Source organism: Branchiostoma lanceolatum, chromosome 5, assembly GCF_035083965.1.
Source record: "Branchiostoma lanceolatum isolate klBraLanc5 chromosome 5, klBraLanc5.hap2, whole genome shotgun sequence".
NCBI lineage: Eukaryota > Metazoa > Chordata > Leptocardii > Amphioxiformes > Branchiostomatidae > Branchiostoma > Branchiostoma lanceolatum.
This window is the reverse complement of record NC_089726.1, coordinates 21,588,729-21,599,783: the sequence shown is the minus strand read 5'-3', so window position 1 is coordinate 21,599,783 and position 11,055 is coordinate 21,588,729. Positions and strand designations below refer to the sequence as shown.

Sequence of the window (11,055 nt, the reverse complement as noted above, 5' to 3'; positions counted from 1 at the left end):
AGGAGATGTGACATTTGTCTTATAAACCAGCGAACTCTGTCAATAAGGGACGGATAGTTTTTTACGTCGCCAACTTCTAATGCATGGTTATCGAAGCTTTTCAGCCAGTGTTCTGAAGACGTTAGTCTGTCAGGTTGGCATTTCTAGCGGTATTACTTATGTTGCATCTAGCACATATCCCTAAATACCCCGTTTTCGAAAAATCGCGAATTTAAGTACCCCGCGAATGTATGTTACCCAACGTTATATTCAGTATCTTTTGAGAACGCAATGAAAACGAATGAAAACAGGACAAAAACAAATTGTGTGCGGACTATAACCTCTTCTGCATTGGATTATAAGAAAAACTATTATTTCTGAAAATTGAATTTATCGTAAAAAATAAGAGCAAGCTAGATTTTTATGGAGACTAATTCGAAAGGTTCCAATGGTCAAATTGTAACAGGCACATTATATCACAGAGAAAAACTTAAACAGAACTAGTGGCGTATTCTTTGAAGATGATGAATTTCGAACTGAACAATTCGCAAGATAATAGTATGACAGGACAGTTGCAGATATAGGGACAAACTAAGTTCTACCATATACATTGTTACAGATATATCTTAAATGACTACGTCAAGCTAATAAACTGTTTTATGATTGAATAAAACGTCTGTGTGCTTTGTATATCAGGATCTACGTTAAGAACGCAATGCAAATAAATGGAAGCAAAACCATAGAATATTGTATACAGACCATAACCTCTTTTGCCAGCAATTATAATGCAAAGTATTATTTCTAAACAGTTGATTTCCGTTGAAATGATGACATTACACAATTTTGTATTTAACGTGAAAAATACGAGCAAGTTACATAGCACAGTCTTAATGAATTCATAGCATGTTCTTAACATATTCTTGTTAGTTTGATAATTTCGTTTACAATAAAGTTTATATTTCTCGTCGCAAAGGTGCAATACAAAAATAATCTTTCGAAGTCTAACAGTTACATGTTGCAAATGTTAAACATATAATCTCAAGTTTCAATGTTACAGTTACAATGCAAGGAGTATGTATTATAATTGATAAATCCTTGTTGTAAAACGAAAAAAAGGAAAATGCTAGTATAACAATTACGCCAGGAAAGAAAAATTATGTCACATACTCATGACATAATTTGTCTTTCAAGTATTTTCTAAAATATAACGTGGCTTTTCACTACTTAACATCGACATCGCAATTTAAGAAAATAAAATGTCGCTTGGGTACACGATTACGATTTTCCTGATAGTCAGTCAACATTTCCCTTTATACTATGTCACATTTAGTACACAAAAAATGAAATATTACCGTAGTAAATAAATTTTGTGGTAGGATTTCGACTATGTTTTATTGCAAAACAAAAATCATTATTCGGTCCAGACGAAAAACTCGGCGTATCTTAAGTTTTAAAGTTACAGTTGCAAATGTACAGCATACAATCTTAATTTCAAAGTTACAGTTACAAATACAAGGTGTACGGATCACTGTTACGATTCCCCGTTGTCAAAAAAAAATAAATAGATTAAATACTAGTAGATATCACAATTACTGATTGACCTGGGCTTTCATTACATAATATTACTATTGCAATTTAAGCTTACAACATGTCGTTTGAGTACACGATAACGATTTTAAATAGCCAGTCAAAATATCCCTTTATACTATTTCACATTTTGTAAGCCAAACATATGAAGTGTTACTGTAGTTATCAAATTTCGTAGTATAATTTCAACGCAGTTATATTGCCTGACAAACGTTATTTATTCGAGACAAATAACTCGGCGAACGTCTCACACTGGCAATGAAAAATGAATTTGTTTTTGTTTATTATTATAGAATATGGTATTTTGATTTCGGATAGGTTTAATGTTACCGTTTCGAACATAACGTACTGTAAGTACGTCAGGTATGAACGAAACGTAAGTTAGGCCACGCTGATGTAGTCATATGGATGACATCCTTGCGCACATAAACATCATGTTGTTAAAAAATGATTATACTAGTACTGTAAAAAGTACAAAGAAAATGCAAAATGATATAAATATATACCGTAGACTGCACAAAAAATACCAGAAAACGGACACTGATGCCATACAATAGGTCTATGCCGTACAATGCCTCTTTCTGATAGTAACACATGCGGAATTTACCTTATTCCTTTCACAAACAGTATTTCAAATTCTGAGAAATTCAGTAAATCTCCAAAAAAATAGATTAAAGCATTCACTATATATCTTATATATACCGTGTTCTGTCGGTTGTAAAACCACTTAGATTTTTATGTTTCGCCCATACTAAAGGCATGGTCAAAAAATGACCTGAAATTTGGCATGGAAATATAGAAGGTAAAAACCCCAATATGTTTTTTTATGATTTTTTTTTGGAACAGGCCTTAAAAACATTTTATCGAGTTATTTCAAGCATTTTTAGGCTCCTATGCCCTGGTATTACAAGTAACTGACCTAAAATTCGGTACACTAGTGCCTTAAACATGTCCCTACAGGACTTCAATCACAAGTTTGAAATACAGCACTTCAAAATGTCTCATTATTGGGTGGATTTTTTAGCCTATTTCTAGACCTGAAACAGGCAAGAAGTGCTAGCCCCGATGCGTTTTTCGTGGCCTGTGTATCGAGTCGGATTATTGTTAGCTTTTCTGACTGCATGCGCTGCAATCATACACGGGCATACATGAAACTATCAGACTTGCAGTCGTATTTGCGTGTTTCAGTAGGTTTTTTTTTTTAAATCACAATGGCACCAACTGACCACGGCCGCGGTAGGAATTTGTGGTCTTCTATGGAGGTTACCCTGATGGAACACGCGTTCTTTAGCCAACTTTAAAGAAAAACGCGCCACGCATTTTTTTTTTGATGATTTCAAAATCAACATAACCAATGAACATGCTGTCACCAAAACAAATGACAATATGTAAAAACAAAGCAAGCAAAGCAAATTATACAAATATGAAATGAAACTTACAAAGAAAGGTTTTCCAGTCCATGAAGTGTTATGCGCCATTATTCATATTATGCTAGCAGGAATTGCTACCATGCTTTTTAATAGGAAAACTTGACTTCGTCCTTTATTTATAATCAGTCTGGGGGCAATAAATGAAGTATTTTCACCCTCGACAATCAGTAATAGTAACAGTAGTGAAGCTTGTGGTTGTTGCTATCACCGTCGTCGTACGGATGCGCCCCCACGCAACGGTTACCGTTATTGTCATCTTCATCGTCCCAGTGGAAGTATTCGTCCCTTACGTTCATTCCGGCGACCTGCAAACAACAGATTATTGTTATCCATCCACTATCCCACATTTTTTACTGTAGCTAATAGGAATAGAGGCCAAATTGTGGAACCAAATTCTGTACATTGCCATAAATTGTAACCGTTGTAATTGTTGTGCAAATAAAATCATTCATTCATTAAAGTCCAAATTGTGAATACCCTTTTGCGATATTTCTTATTTACCCAATAGGTTTTCAAAGATAGAAGATAACCGTGTTGAGCTACGTTAAAATGAAACTTTAGGGACAGTATGAAACGTCTAATAACATGGAAGTGGGGCTCTTAATTTAAAGACTTGTTATATCTTGTTATAATAAGCTCAGGTAAATACAAGTATTTTATAAGCCAAACAATTAAATAAAACTACAATAAAATTGACTGGATAAACTATTTAGATAACATATGAGATATGTTCAATGCCAATGCAAAAGAAATATAAAAAGAACGCAAAACATTATGGACATCATCCAATATTGCGTCTTGCAGCACCCAGATGAGATGCAATTGAGTTCTTTTTGCAAAATTTAAGAGAACTAAATGTTTGAAACAGTTAGAAATCTAACTCATTGTTAGTTTTGTACATTCGTTTTCAAGTGTAAAGTAGAAAGAAATTTGCTTATACATAATCCTGATAGGCAGGATACATATATATATATATTCATTTATTCATTAAGTATATACCTGTTGACATCCCTGCCTGTAGCGGAAGAGGTAGAAGGGACTGCGGTTGGGTAGACGGATTCGGGTGTTGGCGTTACCATCGTTACGACAACAGTATCCGATTAGGGTGTTGTGGTCGTATATCCCGTCAGGCACTTCGCCTCTCATATAGTTCTTGTTCTTGTGGAAATTGTTGTCTTTGTCGTCCCAGAACACCTCCCCAATTCCGAAACCTGGAAAACGCAGTATCCCCATCCTCATGAATTATGTCTTATGCAATTCTTTGTATGCTCCTATTTGAAACACTTTCTTTGTTTTAGGGAATGCCACTTGAAAGCGAGAATTTAGTACAGGCATGACTCAAGCCTGGGGTGTCCCTGTGGTGTAGTGGTTTGCGCTTCTGTTACTAACCACATCTGGTTCTGATCACTTGGAACCAGAAGGCCCGAGTTCAACTCCCGGGTAGGACACCTCTGGACAAGAGGCGCATTGAGTCATACCAAAGACTTTATAAAAATGGTACATACTTCTGAAACAGTATGGAAGTTTAACACACTCCACTGCCAGTGGACTAGCCCCCTGCTGCGGTGATTGCACCACAGTATTCTAAAGGCTATGAAACGGAGATGGCACCTTATGGTGTGGGAGGATTTTAACTAACTGATTAGTGACACAAGCCTGTACACCTTTTATTACCGTATTTGTTTACTTTAACCACAATAACTTGATTAGGTACTTCAGCTACATTTCACCCAAATCTAGAGCCTTCAAAACTTATGGACTTCAAAGACCCATAATTTCCCTTTGGTCGCAACTCGGTACTTCATTCTGATATTAGACATAAATACATACGTATCATACCCACCACTTGGGCAGCCATTCCTCTTGAAGATACAGTAGCTACCACGTGGCCAGTTACCATACCCTTCCGATCTAGACGTCTGGATTGGAGGAAAGAAATGCCATTTTTATTTACAAAGTCGGAGCATTTGCGAGGATGCCAATTTCCGCTAAAGATTTTACTTTAAATTCATAGGCTCCTTATTAGTTGTAAAGAGAGGAAATTTTGGAACTATGCTAAGCGCCAACTTAGAATAAGAATTTAACATGATTTATCGGTATGTACCGTCAGGTATGCCTTTAAACCCAACAATCAACGTACGTTTTAACGTCTTGAAATATGTTATAGACCAAACCTGAACAAATATCTTTGACAAAAGCTCGATCAATATTTAAATGAGAGAAGGCAAATAAAAAGGTTCGAAGCACAATATCAGTCGTCTGCACACTCCCTCTTTCTTAAAAATATACTAACTCGTGTGATGATCAACATCAAGTCACGTGACAAGAGAACTACAAGACTAGATCTGATTGTATTAGGGTTGAAGAAGAGACAGAATTTTCGTCTCGAAAGCTCCCCAGGGCAAACTATTTATGTTGTGTGCAAGGTTTAAATATTTGTCAAAAGTATGATAATTCGTTTTCACTCACTTTCATGCAGAATTTCTGATACATGTCGTTCTTCCAGAAGCCGCCATCAAAATGGAGTCCTGGCGTCCACTGGTTGTTGGGGTTGTCGTCCTCGGTGTCTTGTAGACGGACGCCTGTGCGCCAGGTCACGCCCGCGGGTTCCGGGCAGCCTGTGTCTGTCTTGGGCAAACCATACCTACCCAATGGCCACTCTGTGTGGAAAAGACGAACAAGGCTGTTATTCTGAATGAAGGTGTTGATGGGGAGATCTTGATCTTCTGATTGTCCCGATGTTGACCTTGAAGAGGACGGCTGTCCGAAAGTGGGAGTAATCAGACAAACGCAATGATCTTCCTCTGCTTCTTGAATAGCAAGAGTCATAATGGCACTCAGGTTTAACCATTTTACAACCCCACCAGCTTGAACGAATCCAAAAGCGCGCCCTTATAACAATTCTTGGATCTAGCTACATTTCCTATAACGATGCACTCTCCAGACTTGACATATGTACTTTGGCAGCATGAAGAGAGACATTATGTCTCAAATTCGCTAAATCCCTATTGAATTCAAAAACCTTTCGAACCTGGCTACCTCCAGTCTACAATAAGGGTTTAAGGGGGTTACAGCTTACCAGTCGTTATAGAGGTACGATCAGCGCTGGTAGTGTCGACAGCAGAGTGACTAGGGATTGAGGTGGCGTCCGCATCAGGACAACCGGGCCGCATGTAAGTAGTGTCCGCAGCAGAGTGACCAGGGATGGAGGTGGTGGCCGCGTCAGGATGACCGGGGATGTAGGTAGTGTCCGCAGCAGAGTGACCAGTGATGTAGATAGTGTTGACAGCAAGGTGACCAGAGGTGTATGTGGTGTCCACAACTTGGGTCGGCTACAAGTGGAATTGAATTTACTAGTAATTAATATTTTTTATAATAATACATCATAAAGTCAACAAGTAACAATTGTAAACAAGGACGCATAAATCCATCTATCAGTCTCAGCTATCAGTACCATAACTCATCACCACTTAAATTAGAATCACAATAGAAGCATCTTTTTTGAGATCATCTGAATTGTTCATGAAGGTAAACTCATTCCTATATCTTTAGTGTCAGGTGTTAAATAGAGACACGGCGTTTTTCATGCCAATCTAACATCTATATCGCCCTTAAGTGATAAAAACATCCCGTACAAGATAATAGGAAAGGACATTATTTACAGTCAAAGCAGGAACGAAAGACTTGCCATTACCTTTTGAACGTCTCGGACGTCGTTTCTGAAGTAGAACCAGGCTCCGACAAAGATCAACACCGCTAACAAAGCAGTTATTATCACAACAACGCCAGTTCTGACGTACGTACACTCTGGAAAAAAGTACATGTATATACATGATATCAAAATTCAAGGTGTTGGTGAAACTGACCACCACTAGAAACATAATATAATTTTTTATTTTTTATTTGGTTCCTTGAAGAAAAGAGGGTCCAGAATGGGCCATCAGGGATATTGATAACCTTTAACTGATTTAAATTACATTTAAAACTCAACTCCGCTATCTATAAGAAATCAAATGTAACAGAAAAATAAAACGTAAAGCAGAAAATATATCCAGTTAAAACAGATCAGCTATTAGAGATAGATACAAACACACACACCCCACCCACGCACACACACCAACACATCAATACTTATAATTAAAGTGACGGGCATTACTTTAAAAACTCTTAGCAAGCGCAAAATGTCTAAAATCTTTTAAAGATTATGTGTTAACCACTTGTTATGCTTCGGTCCTATTTCTAATCCGGGGCCTGCTCGGGCTGTTTGAAAATTTAAAAAAAGGCGTATCAAAAACTATGCGATATATGGTTAGAAATATATATTTTTTACGTTTTGTGTCTTTTGTTGTCTGGTTATGTCATCTTTTTTTGTTTCCACAAGCTACCCGGCCGGGCCCCGGATTGGTTAATGAGATCGTAGCATGAAATAGATAATATTGAACTAAAATTTAAACTGTAGAGTGCTTACTGCAAGTTGCTTGTCGTGGAGCGTTTGGCACGTACGCCGGATTGAAGTCCAGGGCGTTACGTCCGACGCTCGGAGATGTATTTGGAGGATGTTGGTTTTTGGGCATCTTTTTGGCATCTGAATTTATAATTATTTGCGTCAGGTTGTCTTCGTTCGTGTTGCCCTTTGGTACGGCGTCGCAGGTGATATCTTCAGCGCTTGCCATGTCTATTCACGACCGTCACCCTGTATGTGGTAAGTAAGGTTTACCTCTAAACGTGCTAAAACCTGCTAAAAGTGCCTGCGCCAACTTTGACATAATATTACTACCAAATGACGTATGCTAGGACTACAAAACTTGGACACTTATTTTGATATGTAGTTGGCAACAATATCACATGACCATTCATGTCAGATGTCTTGGCATTCCTTACATCAATAATACACACAGATTTTTTTTAATACTTTAAGATATTACGGGAATTTCCGATTTGGCCAATACAATCACATCAATGACGTCGTATATACGTCAAATTACGTCAAAATGTTACCAAAATTACAGAAATCATTCAAGTTTCCGTGTACATTACTCACTGCTAATGTAGTGATGATACACAATATTGTTTGGAACTTCACAGTTCCTATGGCGCATGTGTAGTTGCGATGAATTGTGGCCATGTTAGTAGGCAGGGGCCCGTAACATTTAACTTGGATCGCAATGCATCACGACCGCGGATGCACAACAGTCTTACCGTCGTAAGTCAAGCCTAGCCCCAAATAAACTCAAATATAGAATATAGCCCGGGTATATTTGAAGACTACACAGGTGATCAAATGAGTACAAAATATGTGAAATAAGCATATCTACATATATACAAGTTAACCAGGAGAGAGAACATATTATCAGAGGGACCTGATTCCACATCAAATGGAATGGTTTTAGTTTGAACGTAAAAAGACAGTGATGTGTGCAGAATTGTACACGTCTGTTGGGCGGCTCGTAGTAAGAGTCTTCTGTAGAATAAGCCTAATCTGCACAGACAATACAAAACTCGGTCCTGGGTAGATAGGAGTCGATCGACCAACTTTGAATTTAGCAAAGTGCTTGTTTATTATAAAATAAAATAATGTGTCATCAACGAACGATGAAACAAAATGAAAAGTATTCGTATGGTGTATGAGATCATTTTTCCGAGATCTTCATTTCAATGAACCTGCACTATTTTCTAGTTGCCAGACTACTTATATTTCAGATTGGTGAATAGTTATGCAATATGCAGATGTCATACATGCACTTCTGCGTTTCTTATATCGTCAGATATATGACATTTCAGGTTGGTGAATATGTATGTAATATGCTGATGTCATATGCATGTACTTCTGAATCTACCCACGCACCACGCACCAAAGTGAATTACAGTTCTGTGTCTAGTTCTATACAAAAGTACCAAAAGAGACTGTCAAATAATGCAAATGTAGCCAATTATGTTGACTTTGGCTTATTTACACATCCCTTAGGCCCTTTTACTTACATATCTTCCGGTGAGGGCTTATAACGCAACACAGTACAAAGCACAGATCAGTACAAGTACAAACAACAGACAATATAAATACATATGCCGACATAGGTCAGTGTTCAGAGGTTCAAAACGTCAAACTACTCTATAAAATCGATTGGTTATGAGACTGCATATCATCAAAAAAGATTGAGATACAAACTTATCAAATAAACATCCTTCAGATATAGAAATTATAAATCATATTAATTATTTTAGTTTGCATAAATCAGTTCTATCCCAAAATAAACTCTCGAATAGAATATAGCCAGGGTAGACTAAGACAGTCCAAGTGATCAAAGATTGTAAAAAGAAAAATGGTAAAATGAAATTAAAGAAGAAAAATGTCCACATGGAAAAGTAAACTGGGAGAGAGTGACCATATTACATGAGGTACTTGATTCCAAATCAAATCAAATGTACTGGTTTTAGTTCAAACAGAAACAGTGATGTGTGCAGAATTGCACTCATGACAAGACGTCTGCGAGGGCAGCTCATAGGAGGAGTTTTTTTTTAACTTTAGAAGAATCCTGAGCTGCACAAACAAAACAACACTCGGTCCTGGGTAGACAGAGGTTAGATCACTCGTTATTAAATCAAGAACTTAGTAAATTGCTGTCTGAACGAAGGTGTCATCAACTAGCGATGGCAGAAAATAAAAGTATTCGGATGGTGAGTAGAATTATTCTTCCGAGATCTTCATTTGAATGAACCAACACTTTTTTCCCTAGCATCAGACAGATGAACTTTCAGGTTGGTGAATAGTTTAGTAATATGTTGATGTGATACATGTACTTCTGTACTTCATTTATCGTCAGACAAATGAAACTTAAAGTTGGTGAACAGTTGTGTAATATGCTGATGGCATCCATGGCGTCTACCCACGCGTCTAACCACATGCCGTAGACATGGCGTCTACCCACGCGTCTACCCACATGGCGTAGACATGGCGTCTACCCACGCACCAAAGCAATTTTGTCACTATAGTTTTGTGTCTGGTTCTCTAGAAAAGCTCCAAAAGAGTCTATCACATATGCAAATGTAGCCAATGAAGTTGAATTTAGCTTATCTACATATCCTTCCGGCCCTTTTCGTTACAAATTATAATCTTCCAGGGCTCATAAAGCAACCAAGTACAAAGAACGGTACAGCACCTGTACTAACAACGGACAATTCCTGTACATATGTTGGCATAGGTCAGAGTTCAGAGATTCAATTCGCCAAACTACTTTATAAAATCGATGGGTTTTGAGATTGCAGATCAATAAAAAAATTGAAATCCACTCTCATCAAATTAACATCATCCAGGTTTAAAAAACATGTAGAAACCGGCATCAGAGATTCAGATATCTAGTCTAGTTTTCATGACTTTAGCCTAGCCCGAAATAAACTTCGGTATAGAAAATAGCCCGGGTATACTGTCCGAGAGATCAAAGATTAAAACAAAAGGGACTATCAATAAAATGTCTACATAGATATTCAAGTAGCCGAGAAAGAGAGACCGTATTACCTAAAATACCTGATTGCAAATACAATGGAATGTTTTAGTTCGAGCAAAAACAAACAATGATGTGTGCAGAAGTGTACTCACGACAGGGTGTCTGTGGTGCCGGTTCGTAGTAGGAGTCTTCTTCACCTTCAGAATAAGCTTCAGCTGCATAGAAAATACAACACTTGGTCCTGAGTAGATAGCAGTCAATCGATAACTTGTAAGTTAATCAAGAATCTAGTAAAGTGTTTGTCTGATGAACAGAAATGCCATCAACGAGCGATGGTACAACATCAAAAGGTTTCTTATGGTGTATAGGGTTATTCTTTCGAGATCTTCATTTCAGTGAAGCTGCACTTTTGTATCGTCAGACAACTTACATTTCAGGTTAGTGAATAGTTATGTCATATGCTGATGCTATACATGAAGCTCGGTATTTCATTTATCGTGAGAAAAATGACATTTCAGGTTGGTGAATAATCATGTAATATGCTGATGTCATGCATGTACTTCTGACGTCTACCCACGCACCACGCACCAAAGCAATTTAATCAGTTTTTTTGTCTG

At 37.5% G+C, this 11,055-nt stretch overlaps 1 protein-coding gene across 1 annotated transcript; it reads right to left on the bottom strand.

The window, feature by feature from the left end:
• Positions 1-3,160: 3,160 nt before the first annotated feature.
• Positions 3,161-7,669, bottom strand: LOC136435972 (uncharacterized). Its single transcript, XM_066429682.1, has 7 exons — positions 7,465-7,669; positions 6,691-6,803; positions 6,076-6,328; positions 5,466-5,656; positions 4,840-4,915; positions 3,996-4,207; positions 3,161-3,301 (listed from the first exon to the last, which is right to left on the bottom strand). Exons 1-7 carry the CDS (start codon positions 7,667-7,669, stop codon positions 3,161-3,163), a joined length of 1,191 nt encoding a protein of 396 aa, XP_066285779.1.
• Positions 7,670-11,055: the final 3,386 nt, after the last annotated feature.

Excerpts from the sequence above, each read along its gene's own strand:
- LOC136435972 (XM_066429682.1), bottom strand. The coding sequence starts at position 7,669 with ATGGCAAGCGCTGAAGATATCACCTGCGACGCCGTACCAAAGGGCAAC. Across the intron at positions 6,804-7,464 it reads TCCACGACAAGCAACTTGCA|AGTGTACGTACGTCAGAACT; the intron begins GTAAGCACTCTA and ends ACTTTTTTCCAG. Across the intron at positions 4,208-4,839 it reads GAGGAATGGCTGCCCAAGTG|GTTTCGGAATTGGGGAGGTG; the intron begins GTGGGTATGATA and ends TGCGTTTTCCAG.